Source organism: Chrysemys picta, chromosome 3 (assembly GCF_011386835.1).
Source record: "Chrysemys picta bellii isolate R12L10 chromosome 3, ASM1138683v2, whole genome shotgun sequence".
Taxonomy (NCBI): domain Eukaryota; kingdom Metazoa; phylum Chordata; order Testudines; family Emydidae; genus Chrysemys; species Chrysemys picta.
In genome coordinates this window covers 84829205-84851684 of record NC_088793.1, presented here as the reverse complement: position 1 = coordinate 84851684, position 22480 = coordinate 84829205, and the positions used below count along the sequence as shown (strand labels likewise).

Below are 22480 nucleotides of genomic sequence, written 5' to 3'. Positions count from 1 at the left end.
AGAGGACTGAGCTAGAGCATCGACTTTAATTGGCCCATGATTTCACTCAGGGAGTCTCCTACCCCCTGTATATCCACAGAAGGCCAGAATATGAATCTTTCGGTGCTATGCTGTTGGACTGTCAATATGCCCAGTGATAAGGGTGTTTGGCCAGCCAGCTTGGGGTACAGCGAGGGTCCTGTTCCCCTAAATCCCTGCTAGTGCCCAGGGGGGGTGGAGTTGGTTTTTGCACTTCAACAAACTACCTTCATCTGCATAGGAATTAGCATTTGAAAACAAGTTGTTTTTCACATTTGATTTGTAATTCTCCAGTTTTACAAGATTTCACTTTGAGATTTCTAAGTTGTTATTAATAATATAAGTAAGGGTGAAAATGATGTGTTTGTTCTTTTAAGTTGCCAGTGGCCCTCTAATGCTTGTTTCTGTATTTTTGAGTGTATATATAGTAATACATAATTTATGTAATTACTGTGGCAAATTCTTATTTTTGTTTATTATTTATTTATTTATTTATTTATTTATTTATTTATTTATGACCAAATCACTTCTGAGGACATAACAGATCACCGCTAAATGAATTTGTAGGAATAAAGGCCTACATTAGATTTGGGTGAACTATGTTTTTAAATTGAGTTGGGATATTAGCATGAACAATAGACCCCAAGCATGGAACCAGAAAGAATGAAATCATGAGAAAGAAGACTTGAGATGGAGTTGTTTTTTGCACCTCTCTATAGCAAATGCAGGGAATACTATGTAGAATTTCTAAATACATACTGTGACGTTGCACGCCATATTCTTTATGGAAATATGCTTATGTTGTGGATATGACATAACTGAGATGTACTTTATGGAAGATGGGTCTTGCATAAAGTTGTGTTAAATTTGTGGTGACCCTTCAAAATACTAGCGTTATTTAAGGTTTGGGCTAAAGTAATAGAAATAAAACATGGTTAGCTGGGTACCAGGTGCAGTAAACTACTGCTATATAAGAAACTCCTTCATCTGGCCTTAGGTATGTTCTGAGAATTGGTAATGACATTACTTGTTTGTTAAAGGGTATAAAAAAAGTAAAGTCTTAAAGGTTTCATTGCTAATACTGGCCTGACCAAGTTGGAGCCAACCAATAGTAGTCTAGGCACCCCTGGTTTAGCCTGTTTGTACATATCTTGATCAAATGCTTATAAATGTTCTGTTACTGTTTGGATATAGTAAATTGGTTATTATTTAGGCTTTTTAGTCATGTTTAGAACAATTGTATAAATACCATTCAGCCTTTGGATTTAATAAGGAATTTATAGTTAAATTAGTGTTATGGTGATACCCTGCATAAATAATAATAATTTCAACAGGATTCCAATACATCTATGGTAATGAATAATTGGTAAGATCAGTTCCTTTCTCTTAGAGGAAGCATGGTTTAGTGGTTGAAGCGCATGATTGGGACTTGACCGTCAGAAGAGATGGATTTTGTATTCCAGCTGTGCCACAGATTTAGTTTGTGATCTTGGGTGTGTCACTTAGGTTCCAATTCTCTGGACAAATAGAATGTGATTTCAAAGTGTTGAGCACCCAGAGTTCCCTCTTATTTTAACTGGAGTGTTTGTGTGCTCACAATCTCTGAAAATCAGGCCTTAGTATCCAGAATTGGGCACCCAAAAATGGAGACATCCAAATCAAAGGCTACTTTCAAAAATGTGGACCTTAATTTCTGTGTGCCATAGTTGCATAGGTAATAATAGTTCTCAAAAGATTCCAGTCCTAATCTTTTTGAGAATTACTGGGTTAGGTACTTTAGGATTTTTTCCTCAGCACTTTGCTTCAGCAGTGCTGAGTGTTTGCAGTGCTTCAGAACCTGTCATTTGGTTCTTTGATGTTGTGCTTCAGCTCCTTGGTGTCTATATTAAGGTGCTTCTTTATTTTTGTTTGCAAATTCACTGTTCTTCTTTGAGTGATTGCTCCTGTGTATTCCACAGTAGGTGTGCGTGCTCGCCATGTGCACCGGTGCCGGAAGTTTTTCCCTTAGCAGCATCCGTAGTGGGGGAGTCGGATCTCATGCGCCCTCTTTGTTTGGGGCTTGAAGGAGCGGCAAATTTTACACTTCTCACTAATGTGGGCCTCGCCCAGACAGCGAAGACACTGAGTATGTGGATCGCTTCTGGGCATAGGATTGCGACAAGAGTCGCACGACTTGAAGCCTGGGCCACGGGGCATGCCCCGAGCCCAGCAGTAACAGAGAAAAGTTCAACAAGTAACTTCAGGGAAAGCTGGATACTACTAAGGCTAGAATTGCTGCAGCAAAGCTGGAGCACAAGTTCTGACTACCTTCACTGCGGAAAGAAGGAACTGAGGGTGGGGGGAGCACGCAGCTCCCTTTATAGCGCGATATGTCAGCGCCATTCCGGGGGTTGCAGCAGTGCTCCCCCAGTACGGATGCTGCTAAGGGAAAAACTTCCGGCACCGGTGCACGTGGCGAGCATGCACACCTACTGTGGAATAGACAGGAGCAACACATCTCAAAGAACGCCAGTTACGGAACAGGTAACTGTCCTTTTTCTCGGCAGCTCTGGACTTCTGATCTTTGAAGATCTTGGTTTTGAAATATCTTTGTTGTCTTTCAAGATGCCATCCATCTCTTGAACCCCTCTACTCACAGGAGTGTTAGGAAGCTTAATTCATTAATGTCTGTAAATCATTTTAAGACACTCACCTGGAAGGTGCGGGAGAAATAGAAGTTAGTAGTAGTAGTTGAATTAATTGTATTTGTGCTTATAGAATCAGGAGACAAACCTCCACTTGAAACAGAAGTAATACCTCAGGTACAACCTGACCGCACCAAAGGGGTTGTGGAACCTAAACCTGAACCAGGTTAGACATGAAATCTTTCCTGTTTTCTCTTTCAAGCAAATATAATCCAGCTTTCTTTCCTTTGTATAATATGTTCCTTCCAACACTGGTATATTCTATTTGATGCATGACAATTTCCTTAAGCTGCCAAAAATTGTTTGTAGATGAATGCATCAGTTTTTTTAATCACATGTACATTTTTTTTTGTTTCGCAGAAATGTAATGAAAAATGTCATGGTCTCAAATATGTATGCTATGTAATCAAAGAACCACATGCAAATTTAATTAATTGGATCTCTTTCTGTCTCCTTGTCTATTTTGAGAAGTATCAATGTACAGCAACTCAATGTAATGAACTTGGCACTGCAAAATGTGCTTCTAAAACAACAATAAAAGAAATTTGTGCTTAGAAGAGTAAATCATGTAAAGAGGCAGAATATATCAAAACTGCCACATAGATTTAAGGGAAGTTAAAATTATTTTATAAAGTATGATAGGATAACTTTTTAAATGCAAAATCTTTAAAGATGCATTTTCTTCTCAAAATCATTTTGATTTGCTCAGAAATCATGTTACCTGAGTTTCCAGAGGATGGTTTCCCAGATGTACCAGAAATAGAGCCATTTAAAGAGAAGATTAAGCTATTCATGCACGACTGGCAAATACTAGAGCCAGGAATCAATGATTCATCTTTAATTCAGACTGCTGTTTTAGAGATTGCTGGACAGACTCCAGAAACACTGCTTAATCAAATTGTCCTGGTGATGGAAAGTAAGTAATGCTGTTCATAAGTTACACATTTGACCTGCATAGAGAGGAAATTATAGTGTGAAAATGAGAGGGGTTTGTTGTTGTTTTACTTAGTCCTAAATCTGTGTTGTGGAGTGGAAGGAAGGGCTTATTGTGTTCAATGGAGGAACTGGGAATTAGAAGGGGGATAGCAAGCAGGTTAAGCACCAAGACACATGGGAAGAGGCGACAGCTTCTTAAACATTTTCCTTTTACATCCCTTGCCCACCATTTTTGCTTTGGCTATTTATGCCAGAATACTGCAACAGGACACACACAGCTGTCCTGTGTGTGCACACATGTCCTATGTGACACACCTCATATAAGGGTCCACTTGTGTGTAAATTCTATTAAAGTCAATAGGACTCTGAATGAATGTAAAGGTCCATCCATCTCCAATAAACATTTAGTAACAGGACCATTTCTTTCCTGTGTGCGCTGAGATGTCTAGCACATTTTTGAGTGCTAGATAAATAATAATAATAAACCTCTGATATAAATCTGCTTCAAGTGTTTGATTAACCCACATCAATTACAAATTCATTTATTCTGACAGATAAAATGTGATTGATCCTTGTTCTGTGGGATTTTCCCAAAATTAAACATAAAAATAGTTATTACAAACAGTAATGCAGTTCTCTTCAGTTTTACTTCTAATCCCTGTGTAATAGCAAGTTCCTGTTAAAAATACTATTGCATCTTTATTTACAATACAAACAAGAGGACATTCATTTTGTCAAGAAAACAATATGTACTCTGAGTACGAAATGTGTTATGTACACTTCAAGGACAAAAAATAATGGAAAAACATACCTGGCATGATTTATTTGTGGCCTTGCATGTTTTGTATACTTTCAGGGGGCACAGAAATAAAAACATAAGTATGATTTGAACACTTTTTTTCACAATAATTGAAATGAAAAAATGGTAACTTTTTCAGAACCTTTTAAATATTATGGTTGGGAAATATCTGCAGAAGATCTAGATGAAGAAGCAGACGATTTGCAGGCAGAAGGGGAGGCTGATGAAGAATTAGAAGAGGAAGAGCAAGAAGAAAATGATGAAGTGAGCAATATTGACTTTGTTAGTTTATCATTTTACTTTGACTCATTATGGGTTTGCGTTTAACCTCAGACAAAGCAGATTTATTAAGCTGTGTGCCTAAATATTTTTGGTCCAAATTCATCATCCCCACAAAAACATCCACAGAATGTGTATATTCATAAATTGTCTAAGCAATTTCATTGTACTCCTGTATTCTGACTGGCAATGGCGTTATTCCAACAGAGAGCAAAAATATTCTGTGTTTGTAAGGAGAGTGTGCATAGCCAGTATTGCCAAATGATGGGGTGGATGCATACCACCATGCAAATCCACCATCAGGCCTAATTTCTGAATGACTTTCTGTAGCTGCTTTTGTGGTGGACCTGTATATTTTGGATAAGCTAGAAGTTGTGGGAAATTCTGCCTTCTGTCTGATCAGCTCTTGAAGACATGAAATGCTAGGTGAGTGCTAAGTATAAGTATCATTCCTTTTCCCTGTATTATTCCAATGCTATATAGCAACCAGTCATATTCTGCTAATTTTATAGGGGAGTGCCTGCCTTACTGTTTATTTATGTTTTCAGAACCACCAACTATTTTATAAGATATTTTGGCAGTATTGTTAAGGGCCACATTTAAAGTAGTTTATTTCTGTTGCCCCTTTTGGCCTAAGAGGTTAGCCAGTTTTCAGACCCTTGCCATTTTTGTGTTTATTAGGAGGAGAAATTGATGGTGTAAGTCAGGTATTTCTTTGGTGCAATCCTGTTTATTTACATAGAATGTATAGGAAATCCTGTTTCCCTGAACACAGTAGAAACAATAACTGGCAAGTTTCCTTGCTAACAATTTTCAGGCCTGCCTTCCTGAGTTCTGCCGCCCCACAGAGCATTGTCTCTCGGCTCCCTCTTAAGGCTATATTCACAACTGCTTCTCCCACTGTCTGTAGTTCTTCTTCTCTGACACACATTTAGCTTGCAAAAACAATACCTTAGCCTCTACATTTGCAATTAGTCCCAGGGAAACCCCTCGGAGCACACAGTTTCTCTGCTCAGGCTTTGCCATATGGCCCAGTGTCTTGTGCAGTAGCCTCCTAGTTTCCAGCTGTCACCACATAAAGGGGCATTTAATTGCTCCTTCTTTCCATTTAGCCTGAAAAAAGGGTGCATAGCATACCCATCAGATTTAGTTAGACTGTCTATAGGTCAAAGATCTGCTTCATTAATACCTTCCAGCATAACATTACCTTGCCCTCACAAATTTGTACATGTATATATTACATGTGCATTCACATAGTTACTCATAATTCCACATATATTCAAGTAGATAAGCAATTACCTGAATTGAGTATAAATATTGTATTTGCAAATTGGTACATATGCAAAATTTGCACACACAAATTTGGAGATTGTTTGGGAGCTAGTTTGTAAATTTAGCAGTAAGTATTTAGAGTACCCTGTATTCAAATATTTGTAATTAGGAATGAGTGTAAGATGTAAAGTTTGGATTGGATCTGGATTTCAAATGCCCTAGAGTTCAAGGGAGTGTTTAGATCTCGGGCTTTGCTTCATCATCATCTCTGAAAGTAATGTACTATAATGCACTTGAAATAGGAAGTATGTGTTCAAAATATTTTATATATAATGTTTTTCTACTTGATCCAAAGATTTCTTGACAGTTTTTTCTAAAACCATTGTGTATTTCCAGGATGAAGATAAAATTAATGAAAAGAAGAGACACATGGGAGACACCAAACACTTTTGTCCAGTGAGTCTGAAGGAGAACTTTATCCTTTTCCCAGGGATTGCTGAACATGGAGCTATATATCGAGAAAAATTTTACTATTTTTCAAGTCCTGAGTCCAGAGAAAAGTTTTTGGAGAACCCTGAGGAGTATGTTGCTCACAAGGAACCATTACAAGTGAGAAAAAGTTAGAACTATTTAAAATAGATTGCTAATAAGGGGTTGATATTACACATCATTTTCCATCCTTCATTACAATTATTTTTGTTGTTCTTATTTTTGTGTTGCTACAAGTGTGCTAGGCACTTCACAGAAACAAGGAAGATGTGCCCCTTCCCCAATGAGTTTACAATCTAAATGTAGGGCCAACACAATAAGAAAAGTTTATGAACAAAGGGGGAAGGGAAGGGTAGGACAAAGATTTACAATAATATCACATGCTTACTCAGTAAGACATATACACATTTCGATGGCTCTGTTAAAATAGCTTTTTGTTCATTAATTATTGTTATTAACTCACTTCTCATAAGTGAAATGGGGTCAGAGGAGGATGGAACAGGGTGGGAGGTTGAAATAAGAAGAATAAAAAGGGTGAAATAGAGGGGCAGAAGGGAAAGGAGTTAATGTACAGGTTTTTATCTACTGTATATGTAATTCACTGTAGCTTTAAACATTGAAATGCAAAATGCATGTGTGCTTATGCTTCTTTTGAGGGTACTTTTTTATATTAGAGGCCCTGAAATTTAGAATTAATTCAACAAGGTCTATACAACCGTAACTTAAGTGCACCCTAGTGTAGAAATTGTTATAAAAGTATTCTTAATTCTTTCTGACAGGCTCCTCCCTTAAGAGTGTGCCTGCTGGGCACACATGGAGCAGGTAAAACTATCTGTGGCCGATGGCTAGCTGACAAATTAGGAATTTTCCATATTCAGTTCGAAGAACGTCTACAGGAAATGATCATGCCCAAAACTGAAAAGAGAGTTGGACCTGAATTTGACGAGGAACCTGAGGAAGATCAGATTGACATGGAAGCTCTCTTTCAGGAATTGGGAGACTCCTCTCAGACCAATACAGAAACAGAAACTGAAAGTGAAAGTGCACATGAAAATGAAAGTAACAAAAACAAAGAGGTAATAATAGTAAGCAGTAGTATCCTCTTTTTAGAAGCCAAATACTCAGTATTGCCAACCCCAAGAACTACCATCCATTTCCTATTACTGTCTTGACTCCCTCCCCTCCTAATTTATTTCCTTTGATAAAAGAAGGCGGGGTGGTAAATAGTTTGAGAACCATTGATCTGTTTAATGCATCATGATTCACACTTGCTCAGAGAACTTATTACTTTTTAGGACTATAGTAAAGATCTTTATGTTAACTTCTGCTTTCTGAATTTAGCTGAACAGGGTGCAGAGGAATGCATCAGGAGAAGGGGTCTTAGACAAAAATGTTCAGTTTTTAAAACTAATCAATTTTAGCTAATGGGCAGCTAACTAGTAACCAGAATCCTTCCGATGCACAGTGTAATGTAACTTCCGTTCATTACATATTTCAAAATAAAGTTAGGGTTACCATACGTCCTCTTTTTCCCGGACATGTCCGGCTTTTCGGCAGTCAAACCCCCATCCGGGGGGAATTGCCAAAAAGCCGAACATGTCCGGGAAAATGGCGGCTCTGCTCCTCCCCGACTCTTCGGCTCTGTTTAAGAGCCGGGCTGCCCGAGCGCTACCGGCTTCGGGCAGCCCCCGTGCCTCCAGACCCTGCGCCCCCAGCCGGGCACTTCCCCTCCTGTGCTCCGGCGGCGCAGGGTCCAGAGGCACGGGGGCTGCCCGAAGCCGGTAGCGCTCGGGCAGCCCGGCTCTTAAACAGAGCCGAAGAGTCGGGGAGGAGCAGAGCCGCCGCGGCTGGAGGCTCTGCTCCTCTTCGGCTCTGTTTAAGAGCCGGGCTGCCCGAGAGCTACCGGCTTCAGACAGCCCCCATGCCTCCAGACCCTGCACCTCCAGCCGGGCACTTCCCCACCCGGGCTCCGGCGGCGCAGGGTCCGGAGGCACGGGGGCTGCCCGAAGCCGGTAGCGCTCGGGCAGCCCGGCTCTTAAACAGAGCCGAAGAGTCGGGGAGGAGCAGAGCCGCCGCAGCTGGGCGCTTCCCCTCCCGGGCTCCAGCTGCGCTGGGGAAGCGCCGGCTGGGGGCGCAGGGTCTGGGGGCTGCCCGGCAAACCCTGAAGCCGGTAGCGCTGGGGCAGCCCTTTCCCACTGGCTGGGAGTGGGAGGGAGGAGGGGGCGGAGTCAGGGCGGGGAAGGGGCGGGGTTGGGGCGGGTCTAGGGGTGGGGAAATGGGCGGGGCCAGGGCCCGTGGAGGGTCCTCTTTTTTATTTATGAGATATGGTAACCCTAATTGCTGCTGAACTTAACTGAATAAAAGCTGTACCTGAAATGCATTATCTAATCTTCTGGGTCAGTCAAAGAGCAATGTCATTGTCAAGCAACGTATAGATATTAATTTTTTCATGGTCTTTTGTGTCTATCTAGATGAAGGAAGTGGTGTTAACTGATGAGGAAGAAATAATCAAAGCGAACATAGTAGATAATGAGGCATTGACACCAGAAGTGCTTGATAAAATTGTTCCTGAGTGGTGGACAAAGGAGCCAATCCGGTAACTATTATTGACATCAAATTATTTATCTTTTTGTTTAATTTCTTTTAATAAACTCAATTTTTGCAATACTAAGTCCACAAATTGTAGATAAGTAATGAATAACATGCAATAGATAATCTATTGGATATGTAATATCTTGCAATACCAGTATATACCTATACATTTAAGAATAAAGTATATTCACTTTAGTAGTTATAAAATAAAGTATTAAAGCATCCTAAAACATCTCAGTCTCTCAAAAAAGGATAAGTAGGATTTAGTGAGAACATATTAGTGTTAATTTTCTGTTTTTGTTTCTAGAAGGCTAAAGTGGACAGGAAGGGAAGTGATAAATAGTATTTAAATGAGATTTAATAAACAGTCCTGTTGGAGAAAGAATGATTAGATGACATATTTCATAAAGCACTGGACATAGAAGGAAAAGATTTATCTCAGAGAAAGTTTTGAGACTTGAGGTACATCTTCACTACCCGCCGGATCGGATAGATCGCGTCTAGTGTAGACGCGGATAAATCGATCCCCGATCGCTCTGCCATCGACTCCTAATGGGAACTGTTATTCAGAAGATAAGAAGCAAGGAAGCATCTATCATTCTCCTCCTCCCTGATTGGTCACAAAGGGGTTGTGGTTCTCAGACCTAGTGGAGATGTCACAGAGGTCTCCACTCCCTCTTTTCAGAAGACAAAATCTCCTGTTCCATGGCTGGCCCCACTCTTTCATGTCAGCCCAGACTACTGAGCTTGGCAGTTGAGAGGCAAGCCCTAAACAAGATGGGATGCGCTGTAAAAAAAAAGGTTTTAGTCTCAAGCAGAACTTCTGACTTCTCAGTTTACACATGGGTTTGAATAAAATTTTCCTACTAGTGTCAAAATAGAAAGATCAGCCCTAGGAAACAAAATATTTCAGCTGTTGGTGACCCAAGATCCCCTTAATGCCAACTGACAGAAGGTTACAGGAATGTCCTGATTCTGGTGCATACATTCTGGTTTACCAAAGAATGTCATGAGGTCTTAAGTATTGTAAGCTAACACAATGGATAACTATTTACATACGACGTCAATGGAGCAGTGTGACATCAACAGGGAAGGAAATAAGCCATGGGTCTGTATTCAGAGATAAAACGTTGGGGAGTATAAGTAGAAGGCAAAGAAGACACCCCCTAACCCTAAACTTAGGAAGTAAATAAGCAGTGTGTTTACATTCATGAAAACAGGCTCTCTGCCAACCTTGGTTGAAAATGGTGCAGAGGAGTTTGGGGATGAAACAGACTTCTTTAGACAGGTTAACCTATAGGTTAAGTTTAGTCTCTAGAAAGTGTATTATGATTTTGTTTTATATGTAACCTTTTGTTCCCAATATCTTTACTCACTGTTGCTTGAATCTTTGGTAATAAACATATCCTTGTTTTCACTATACACATATCTCAGTGCTAAGTATCAGAGGGGTAGCCGTGTTAGTCTGGATCTGTAAAAAGCAACAGAGAGTCCTGTGGCACCTTTAAGACTAACAGATATATTGGAGCATAAGCTTTCGTGGGTGAATGCCCACTTCGTCGGATGCATGTCTCAGTGCTGTGATCATACAAGCGGGGTACATATTGTTCCTTTGGGGACAGCAGATCTGATATCACTGAGTATTCAGTGGAAAAAGAGCTGGACATTACAAGGGAATGCTTCAAAAGGACTTGGGGACTGGGCTGCATCTATTGTTAACCTGCAAGGCAAAGTAAAGGCTGGTGTTGCCCAGAGGAGAATGCTTGAGGGGCTAACAGGCTGGTGGTATCAGAGAGCTGACACCCAAGTAAGCACAAGCGAGACTCCCTCCCACTGCTGGCAGGGGGTAACAAGGTGACTCACAATCCTGGGTACCCTGAGAACCATCATACTGTTCTGGACCTAAAACTTCCCACCATCACATGTGACATCTTGACATTAAATAGTGACATAAATGTAGACTCATTAAAGACTCTGAAAGATCACACAATAATAACTAAGTCCCTTAAAGCAGAATGTGTATCCAAAGCAACATCTGGGCTTATCTTCCCTATCTAGGATCTGCCTTCAGTGCTGCAAGGTCTTGTGACCAATCTGTTCAAACTGATGGCATCTAATTCCTTGCATTTTCTTTCCATAAACATGTCTCCTGATTGAAGTCATGTTGGCAAGAAAAGTCTCTGAAATCTCCATTCTTGTGCGACATGAAATGACCTCTTGAGGTCTCTTCCAGCCCTACATTTATATGATTCTATCACTTGCTCCACCATCCACAAGGAAAGATTGTTCTCCATGCTCCAGAATCATTCATAGTCAGTGTTAAATATTTCTCCCATTCCTCAGGAGAAAATAATTCTTTCATTTTGCCGAAACCCTCAACATCATATAGAGAAATCATGACACATGCCTAATCTAAGACGAACTATTAAAAGATAATGTTGGAGAATCTATCAATTCAGAAAAACACTGGGTCAGACCCTGGCCCATTCTGTAGCCCCTTTCCACCACTCTGCCAACACAAAGGGGTCTTACATCTGCCTTAAATGTGAAGCTGAGGTTTCTGCCAGCATGGGGCAATCCTTGCCTGATGTGGTGTTCTGTGCTGTCCCCGCCAAACATGCTGGGCACAAAAGCATATTTGTGCATAGATAAAGTAATTTTAGAAAATATCAGCGCCCACTCAATACTTTCCACAGAGGTATCCTAGGCAGAAAGAGTGCTAGCTTCCACAAAGGAAGTCTGTAAAGCCTTGTCATCCATCAACCTTTTTTCGAAAAAGCACTATAGGCTTGACTTCATTCCTTTGTAAAATCATCCTTCAACGGGACAGACTCCAAATGAGGTCCAGAAACAATTTTAATACTACTAATTTGAGGGAAGTCCTACTGTGCTATTTATCTTTCCTTCCTACTTTTGTCCAAATGTCTGACTGGGCAAAAGATTAAGTTTCCTTTCCGAGTCTGACCTTTCCTGCCATCTGCGTCACGTAAGATAAGTGCTTTGTCTATATCAAAGCCCTGTATATGAAATATTACTCTTATATTCAATCTAATAATAAGAAGTACAGAAACACAAAATTCAGCTTTGGAAGTACTTATCGAGTATGAAGATGTAAGGAGTATGACCAGGACCTGGAGTTCCATAGACAAGTCTGAACTGACTCCAGTATTTGCGGGGAGAGAGGTTTAGCTCATGCAGAGAGGTGTAGTCCATGTCATGGACTGCGGGAGAGGTCATTCCCTGAAAGGAAATCATCAGCTAACAAACTTCACATGACAGACTATACCAAAACAATGATTTGTGCCCCCACTTATGATTCTACAGCAGAGGCTAACAAACACTATTTTCAGAGCCACACTAGCAAAATTGAAGATGCAGGCACTCAAAGCTCTTTTAGACACAATGCTATCTAGGCTGAAATTACTCTTAAACAAAATGGGCATTTGATTTTTGCACCATTCAAAATACAGAGGGAAAGACAATTTTTGCTAAGCAGAATAAAATAAATAAAATAAAAAGTGAAAAATTGCTTCTAGTTTTCTAAGGGCTTGTCTACTCACTAGGGAACTTTTTAGTGTGTGCCAGCAAGATTAATGTGCAACTCAGTGCACATTTGAATTCACACCCCTCTGATGCACATTGCTGCACCATACAGACCAGCCTAAAGAGGGAATTGCAAGAAATTGAGAGGAAAAATGATGACTTTTTAAAATTACTATTAAAAAATCCTTTTAATGAAATGGGGTTTTTTTTCTTTTTGCCATTCACTCACTGAATTTTCTGTGTGGTAAAAGTTTACTTTAGAAGTACATCATCTTTATCTTTGTTTCCAATCAGATCCACAGGATTTATACTGGATGGTTTCCCTCGTACATTTGAGGAGGCCCAGTACTTATCAGAGCGAGGACTTTGTCCTGATGTTGCAGTTTTTATCCAAGTGGAAGAAAGTGACATTTCTGATCGTCTTCTTCCTCCACGTTTGAAAAAATGGAGGGATAGACAAAATAAAAAAATGGAAAATAAGAAGAAGCTGAAAGACATGAAAGAAAAAATAAAGGTAGGTTTTATTCTTTCAGTAACAAACACATTTTAGATTAGTGTTACAAGGAGGCCTCAATCTCCTATGCCACCTCAGGTGGTCAGTTAATACAGCGGGGCAGCACCTGGCGCTATAAAGGATCATGGAGAATCATAGAGAATAGAGGTCCTTGAAGGAAAGCTGAACATCAGAGGGGTTTGCTAGCTGACCTCCCCAAATTGGAGAGCCAGAGCTGAGGCTCGGAGAGGGCTGAAGGCAGGGGAGCAGTGAAGGAGCTTACCTCCATGCTGAAGAACTGGAGCCAGACGGCTGGGGGAGAGAAGGGGATACTCCCCAGGTAAGGATGAAGTCCCAGAAGAGAGTTGGCGGTGGTGGGAAGATCCTCTCCGAAGAACAGGGATATACTACAGCTGGAAGAGATGGAGTGGCTGTCCTGGCAGAAGGATGGGAGGGGACTGAAGAAGAACCCAGGTGTGGTGGAAAACCCCAGAGTGTGGTATGTGCTATGTTGACAGACTGTCTGTCATGGGATTTTAACAACTATGCACTGGGAGTGGCAGGCAGACTTTGTTTTTTGGACTTTTATTATGAATTATTCGCAGTATGTTTTTGCAATAAACTGGCCCCTAGGAAGGGTATTATTGAGGCAAGAGAACCCGTTGTGGGGTTCTTAGGGACCTGAGAGGGGAAAAGGGATGCTAACCCCTGTTAGGGTGCCCACCCATAACAGAACATTTGAGGATGAAGGGGAATCATTCACAGTTAGATTATACCATTTAGGCAGATCTCTGCATTGGGGGATGAAGCAGAACTCCATAGTCCTACGGGGAGCACCGGAGGCAAGTAGAACAATTCTGAAGTGGTCAGAGTTATGCTTATACCATCTCCCTCTCAGGCCTTAGTACAGGGGTCTATCCAGAGGAAAAGGGCATGGCTGGGGTTTTCCTTTGCCCTGGAGATCCTCATCTGCTAGAAGTAAAAGTTTTGCTCCAGCAGTTGTCAAAAGTTAGAGCTCTGCTCTAAAAGTCTCATCTTTGAGGTTTGGAGATGCAGTACTGTCAACCTCAAGGAGTCAAAAATCAGGATGTTGACCCCCAAAATCATGAGATTTTTAAAAAACATCAAATCATGTTATTCTATTCTGTCTTTTGACTTTTTGATTCTCGTCTGCCAATGAGTGTGTGTGATAATGTCGTTGTCAGTGTGATACTTTCAGCTTGAATGCATACAGAAATGCATGCCTTTCCCATGTGTCACAGCTGGAGACTTCGCTTTGGCTCTAATCACCAGAAATAAAGAGAATGGCCATCCATGCCCTATTACTGTCCAGACTCCTTCCCTTCTTAGATTATAAACTTTGAAAAAAGAAGGGCTGAATGTTAAACAGTTTGAGAACCTTGACCTATTTAGTGCATCATGATTCACACTAGCACATAGAACCTATATTACTTTTCAGGGTCGATAAATTATAGATGTACATAGACTTTAAGGCGAGAAGAGACTATTGTGATCATCTAGTCTGACCTCCTGCACATCGCTGGCCACAGAACATCACCCACCCACTCCTGTAATAGACTCAGAACCTCTGGCTGAGATACTGAAGTCCTCAAATCATGATTTAAAGACTTCAAGTTACAGAGAATCCACCATTTATGCTTGGGAGGCTGTTCCAGAACTTCACTACTTTGATGGTTAGAAACCTTTGTCCAATTTCAAGCCTAAACTTGTTAATGGCCAGCGTATATCCATTTGTTCTTGTGCTAACATTGGCCCTTAACTTAAATAACTCTTCTCCCTCCCTGATATTTATTCCTCTGATGTATTTTTAGAGAACAATCATATTTCCCCCCACAGCCTTCATTTGGTTAGGCTAAACAACCCAACCTCCTTAAGTCTCCTTTCGTAAGATAGGTTCTCCATTCCTCTGATTATCCTAGTAGCACTTCTCTGCACCTGTTCCAATTTGCATTCATCTTTCTTAAACATGGGAAACCAGAACTGCCCACAGTATTCCAGATGAGGTCTCACCAGTGCCTTGTATAGTTGTAATAACACTTCCTTATCTCTGCTGGAAATACCTTGCCTGATGCATTCTACAATTGCATTAGCCCTTTTCATGGCTCCCTCATACTGGTAGCTCATAGTCACCCTGTGATCGATCAATACACCCAGGTGTTTCGTATCTTCCAACTGATATGTCCCCAGCTGCTGGCAAAATTTTTCTTATTACTCCCTAAAGGCGTGACTTTGCACTTTGCACTATAAAATTTCATGACATTTCTAATACTACATGTAACGGGGCGTGGCTCCTCTACCACCTTCTTCCCTGCAGAAACTGCATGGACTCCAATAGTTGTGCCTTCACTATACCCTTTTATTTTAAGTTCCCTCCACCATTTCCACCACAAACCAATGCAACAGTCTGTTTACAGCACCACCTGCGCTTTTTGGCCCTCCCCTCAGAACCTGAGGGGAACAGAGGTCTCCCTCCCCTGAGGCATCCATGTAACTGGGCTAACCCAGCCCTAGTCCCCTCTCCTGCCCTTGGCACTTCCTTCCTGCTTCTTTATCAGCCTTAGGTTGATAGGCTAATTGGCTCCTTATCCTATCCATCCATCCATCCATCCATCCAGTGAGGAGGGCGAGGAGAAAGCAGCATAACTGAAATGCTGAATAGAGAGGAGTGGAATCTAGAGGGTAGTGAAGGAGAAGACTGGAACTAAGAGCCAGTGAGGGGAACTGGAACATGGAGACACAGGGTGGGAAGAAGGGCATATAGAGATGAGGAACCAAGGGAGAGCCAAGAAGGGAAACTATGTTGAGGATGGCCTGGAGAGGGTAGGCCCATCAAGGACTCAGGATTCAGGAGATGGGCAGGGAAGTAAGGATCTGTAACCACTAGAACACACTCACCTCAGAACCTACAATAGAACCTGGAATTCCTTAGTTCATAGATTCATAGACTTTAAGGTCAGAAGGGACCATTATGATCATCTAGTCTGACCTCCTGCACAATGCAGGCCACAGAATCTCACCCACCCACTCCTGTATCAAACCTGTGTCTGAGCCATTGAAGTCCTTAAATCATGGTTTAAAGACTTCAAGGTGCAGAAAATCTTCCAGCAAGTGACCCGTGCCCCATGCTGCAGAGGAAGATGGAAAACCCCCAGGGCTTCTGCCAATCTGCCCTGGAGGAAAATTCCTTCCAAACTCCAAATATGGTGATCAGCTAAACCCTGAGCATATGGGCAAGACTCACCAGCCAGACACCCAGGAAAGAATTCTCTGTAGTAACTCAGATCCCACCCCATCTAACATCCCATCACAAGCCATTGGGCATATTTACCACTAGTAGTCAAGACTAATTAATTGCCAAAATTAGGCTATCCCATTATATCATCCCCTCCATAAACTTATCAAGCTTAGTCTTGAAGCCAGATATATCTTTTGCCCACACTACTCCCCTTGGAAGGCTGTTCCAGAACTTCACTTTGAATCCTGCTGACAAAATGTGTGCCTCATCCTCATTAGTTACTCTGTTAGTTCAAGTGGCACATGTCTGTGTTGTGAATCTAAAGATTCTAACCTTGTTAATGAACTATGTGGGAGTCATTATAGTTCCGTATGATGGAATATTTTTTCATTTTTTTTTTTAACGTAGGAAATTACATACACAAAACTTCATTAAAAGAATGATAAGGTTGCAAAGTCAAGCACTTAAAAGTTAGGAATTAAGATTGACCATTTTTAATTGCATGATCACATACTATTTTTCCCCATTCAGTGCACAGGATGGATGGTGTTCAGAGAATTAATCAGGGTTAAATAGTTAATGAGGCTGTTGTCTGTATAACGCCTGCTTCACTTGTTGTAGAAGTTAGAAGGTGCTTAGCAAGTGAGGCAGGAGATTGCAGGAAGAGGAAATATGGTCTTGTAGTTTAGGCAGTTGAATACTACCCTGCAGCTTCCTCCTCCTCCTTAATGCTGTCTGGGTCTAGCTGGGGAGCATTGAGAGAAACAAAAAAATACTGTCCCTACTCTCCGTTTAGGTGCCCAGCACCACAATGGCCTACAACAGGTGGTAGTCACAATAGCAGGTTAGCTCCCTGCTGCCCTGGATGGCATACCCATCAGACAGAATCTTTGGAGAATGTAGCAGCCAAAACCTTAAAAAGTTGCTACTGAGCATGTATAGAATGAGCAATAAAAGGTACATCAGACACTTAGCCTGACCCCTTTCAGGTTCTTACTTCAAAGCATGGCAGCACTAGAGCATCTCAACATGAAGGCTGTAAGAACTTTTTCAGCATGGGTGGAACATCTTTTTTCCCTAATCTCGTTCTCATTCTGCATTATCAATATCTGCCTCATTCTGCATTTTTTATAGCTGATCTGTTTTTTTAACACTTTCCCAAAAAACGCAGAATGAGGCAGAGATCCAACATAAAAAATTGCAGCCTGAATTGTTACACTTCTTCAAAGTTATAAGCAACTAAAATCAGGGTCTTAAAATGGGAAATGTTGAGCAAATTTAACTTTACATGATAGAAGAGCTCCACTCTTAATAAATACAGAGGGATAAATCCTGAAGTTCATTCTCATATTTAGACATGTTGATTCAATGAGAGTTTTGGACTGAGTAAGGAGAATCTGTGGAATTCAGGGTTTGGTCCCAAATTAATAAGTTTTTGGTTCTTATTAGTATGTCACAAAAGGTGAAATCCACTTTAAGTTCCTTGGATGAGAGACGTTGCAGAAATTCAAAGTATTGTTATTTTATTAAAAAGCAACAGAGGGTCCTGTGGCACCTTTAAGACTAACAGAAGTATTGGGAGCATAAGCTTTCGTGGGTAAGAACCTCACTTCTTCAGATGCAAGTAATGGAAATCTCCAGAGGCAGGTATAAATCAGTATGGAGATAACGAGGTTAGTTCAATCAGGGAGGGTGAGGTGCTCTGCTAGCAGTTGAGGTGTGAACACCAAGGGAGGAGAAACTGCTTCTGTAGTTGGAAAGCCATTCACAGTCTTTGTTTAATCCTGATCTGATGGTGTCAAATTTGCAAATGAACTGGAGCTCAGCAGTTTCTCTTTGGAGTCTGGTCCTGAAGTTTTTTTGCTGTAAAATGGCTACCTTAACATCTGCTATTGTGTGGCCAGGGAGTTTGAAGTGTTCTCCTACAGGTTTTTGTATATTGCCATTCCTGATATCTGACTTGTGTCCATTTATCCTCTTGCGTAGTGACTGTCCAGTTTGGCCAATGTACATAGCAAAGGGGCATTACTGGCATATGATGGCATATATAACATTGGTGGACGTGCAGGTGAATGAGCCGGTGATGTTGTAGCTGATCTGGTTAGGTCCTGTGATGGTGTTGCTGGTGTAGATATGTGGGCAGAGTTGGCATCGAGGTTTGTTGCATGGGTTGGTTCCTGAGTTAGAGTTGTTATGGTGTGGTGCGTGGTTGCTGGTGAGAATATGCTTAAGGTTGGCGGGTTGTCTGTGGGCGAGGACTGGCCTGCCTCCCAAGGTCTGTGAAAGTGAGGGATCATTGTCCAGGATGGGTTGTAGATCACTGATGATGCGTTGGAGAGGTTTAAGCTGAGGACTGTAGGTGATGGCCAGTGGAGTTCTGTTGGTTTCTTTTTTGGGCCTGTCTTGTAGCAGGAGGCTACTGGGTACACGTCTGTCTCTGTTAATTTGTTTCTTTATTTCCTTGTGTGGGTATCGTAGTTTTGAGAATGCTTGGTGAAGATCTTGTAGGTGTTGGTCTCTGTCTGAGGGGTTGGAGAAGATGCGATTGTACCTCAGTGCTTGGCTGTAGACGATGGATCGTGTGGTGTGACCGGGGTGGAAGCTGGAGGCATGAAGGTAGGCGTAGCGGTCGGTGGGTTTTCGGTATAGGGTGGTGTTAATGTGGCCATCGCTTATTTGTACGGTGGTGTCTAGGAAGTGGACCTCCCGTGTAGATTGGTCCAGGCTGAGGTTGATGGTGGGGTGGAAGCTGTTGAAATCATGGTGGAATTCTTCCAGGGTCTCCTTCCCATGGGTCCAGATGATGAAGATGTCATCAATTTTATTACTGTTATTTTATTAAGTCTTTTTTTCACTAATAGGAAGAGAAGATTGCCAAAAGAAGGGCAGAACTTTTAGCAGAGCAAGCCAAAAAGAAAGAGGAGGTAAGAATAATATAATGGAAAAAAATTAAAAATGGAAATATTTGATTTGGTCTGTGTTAGGAATATCTAAAATGTCTATGATTATAATATCTAAGTTTTATTTAGAGTAACATGCAGTAGCAATACTATAATTGAAGTTGTCAGAAACCTCTCTTTTTCCATTATAATTTAATCAGATATTTAAGGCATTTTACTATTGATTGGGAACAAAGCTACATATTGGAGACTGTCCACAGAATATTTATAACTATGTTTTAAATTACTTGTAAACATGAACTCCTATTCAGCAAGGTACTTAAGCACATGCCTATCTTTGAGCACATGAATAGTCCCATTAAATTCAGGTGAGGCACATTTTAAGCATCTTGTTGAATTGAGGCCATGGTTTCTCTGAAACATGAAGTTATCATGCTCAACTCAGTTGCAAAATGTACTAGAGCTATATTCAAACTCTTTGCCTCCTCCTGGGTATTCTCAGGTATGGTGTCAGCTAACAAGCTTGTTTGTAATAAGACCCTGTCAAACTGCAATAGCAAAGCATGCTAGCTACAGTGCATTAGAAAACAGTAATTAAAACACATTTCTGTTATGTCAACAGAACTGCACTCTACAACTGCATTCAAGCCGTGATACAGTGCTTTTCTGTGTTTTCTTTCCAAATATTAATCTAAAAGTTACTTATTTAGATTTTTTAATTAAGACTTCCATTTTCCAAAAAATAAATTGGAGTTTTAGTTGTTCAGTTCATGTCATTGTTTATAAAGCTCATTATTAAAGGCATTTATGGTATTCTTCAGAAGTTTGTTTTTTTCAGCATTCCCAACTGTGCTCCCAGATTCAATGAACTTCTTCCCACTACCAAAATAACTAGTTACAATGATAAACAATGACAAGTGGCAAGGAGATGTGGAAGGGTGTAAAAATACTTAGGTTTTTAGTTTTTAATAAATATTTTCTGATAAGTCTGCTCTTTGATTTCAGCAGCTTTTATAGATAAATACTGTATCTGGTTAAACCAGAAGCTTTATTTGAAACTCAATTACTGTAAGTTGGTTAACATTTATGAATAGTAATTTGAATTTGATTAAAAAAATTCACAACAAAATCATAACAAAACATGAAGCTATTGCTGAAAATAAACTTCCTCAGAAGCAAACTTTTTAACTTCTCTATTTAAGCTGGTGTGTCTTAGTGAAACAGTGTACTCTTTCCCCACCTCTGCAAATCATCTTTGCAAATTATTTATAAGCTAAAACAGTGGACAAAAAAGGGGAAAGTGTGTGAGAGAAAATAATATTAGTTTCTTTCTTCTGAACTTCTGTACAGTAGGCATGAAACAGTTGAACATTTTATACTTTAGGCTGCAGCATATAGGGAAGAGGAGGAGGCTAGTGACGAAGAGGATGAAGATGAAGAAGAAGATATTGAAATGATTCTTGAAGAAGAGTTCCCAAAAGAGGAAGAGGTAGATGAGGAGGAGGAAGAGCAGGAGGCTGATGCTGCTGAACGCATGAAAAACGAAATTACAGAAAAGTATGAAACAGATAGTAATAATTTACAAGGAGTACAGGTACTTTCTTCATTATCTACTTTATCAAATAACATGGCATGAGGCAAGAAGTGCTTCCAGTTTTATAGTTGATTTAATTTAGTTGTCAGATTTCAAAGTTACAGTATTTGAGATCTTTGTTTCCTTTTTATGAGCTAATTAATGCAGGAGAACAGACTAGATGATCATAATGGCCCCTTCTGGCTGTCAAATCAATGTCATGGTTATGGGGTTGATTGCAACTCTGTCCCCTTTCTGAGTGTAAGATAACTTTGCAGGATGACAGTTAAAAAACAACATATTATTCTTGTAAAAAAATACAATACCAAATCAGTGAGAGAGAATCAAAATGGAACCTTTTAATGTCTTTTATGCAGCAACATGTTTAGACTCCTTCAAGTACAATAAAAGGCTCCAGGTGGAGCTAATGGAATACTACATGTTTTTTGAAGGTAGTATTTTTACAGCTCCACATTCCTCTCCCATTCTCACCACTGAAGGTTAGGAGTACATTATTTGTTTTATTAGTATTTTGATGGCTAAGTTGGTCAAAAAGGAACAAGCAGATGAGAATGTTGGTAATTAATGTTTCAAGATGTGCATAGGCATCAGCTACTGGAGAGGTGGTTTGTGTTTTAGAATTTTGTTCTGCATAGCACCCTGCCTATGATGGATTGAAGCAAAGACTCCAGAATGTAGATCTACATAAATAGTAAATTTAAGAGCCACAATTACAGGTTAGTATTTTCCCCTTACTGTATCTAACTCTCATTTTAACTTACTCAAAATTTATTTTCTCATTATTATTGATACCCAAGAATTTTGTCTAAATAGCAGGCTTATTTATTAATAAATAACTTATTCTTCCTATCTTCTTCAATCGTTATTGCCACCACTGGGTACTGTGGCATCTCACTCAATTATGCAATAGTAAATTTTGATATCAAAACACTGGATAGCAGCCTCTCTAAAAGGATCAGACAGATGGAAGAGATTAATTAGAAAACAGACAATTTTTATATTGTAATTAAGTAGCTGAGCTGTAATATGTGAGCAGAGGACAGTGCAATGAATCTGCTAAGGCTCTTTTGACTCCTCACTGGAAAGCAATTGGGCAGCTAGGAGGAGCAGGTCCCCTGGTATTTGGGAGGACAGTTGGAGGCCTGGTGGCAACTCAGGCTAGGGTTCTGGAGTTCCCTGTGTAAAACTGACAGGATTCATGTATAGTGTAGATAAAAACATGTTCATAGTATCAATAAACAATCCACCAAACCTGACTCCACTATATCAATTCTGTCAAGAACAGAAACTGACCTGCCGCAAGTCACCAAAATGGACCAGGAGGGACCGGGGAAGCGTTTTTTATGCATAAATAATAGCTAAATAAGCAATGGGGGTCAGGTAAAATAGAAAAAAATACATGACATTTCATTGGTTTTGATAAGAGACCTTTTAAAAGTTCAGCTAAATGGAGTTAGAGTCTTCAAAGTTAATGGAAATTATAGTTTTCTGATTTTATTTTAGCATATTGTAATACTGTAATACAAATCTTAATAATGAAAACAGAGGGACCAGATCTTCAGCTGAAGTCAATTGAGGTACACTGATTTACACTAGCAGAGAATTTAGTTCAAAGATCACTAATA

General features: G+C 40.4%; 1 protein-coding gene across 10 annotated transcripts in view; it reads left to right on the top strand.

Annotated features, from left to right (window-relative positions):
- AK9 (adenylate kinase 9) overlaps positions 1–22480 on the top strand; it is a 156721-nt gene that overhangs the window by 100477 nt on the left and 33764 nt on the right. For 8 of the 10 annotated variants that reach the window (XM_065590208.1, XM_065590205.1, XM_065590207.1 and 5 more), the window contains 9 exons: positions 2776–2868; positions 3412–3618; positions 4577–4701; positions 6385–6597; positions 7257–7553; positions 8949–9073; positions 12907–13126; positions 19223–19285; positions 20646–20855. In XM_065590208.1, coding sequence (XP_065446280.1) covers positions 2776–2868; positions 3412–3618; positions 4577–4701; positions 6385–6597; positions 7257–7553; positions 8949–9073; positions 12907–13126; positions 19223–19285; positions 20646–20855 — 1553 coding nt within the window. Of the gene's footprint in view, positions 1–2775; positions 2869–3411; positions 3619–4576; positions 4702–6384; positions 6598–7256; positions 7554–8948; positions 9074–12906; positions 13131–18839; positions 18970–19222; positions 19286–20645; positions 20856–22480 lie in introns of those variants that run through there. The other 2 variants (XM_065590206.1, XM_065590211.1) reach the window with 2 other exon arrangements.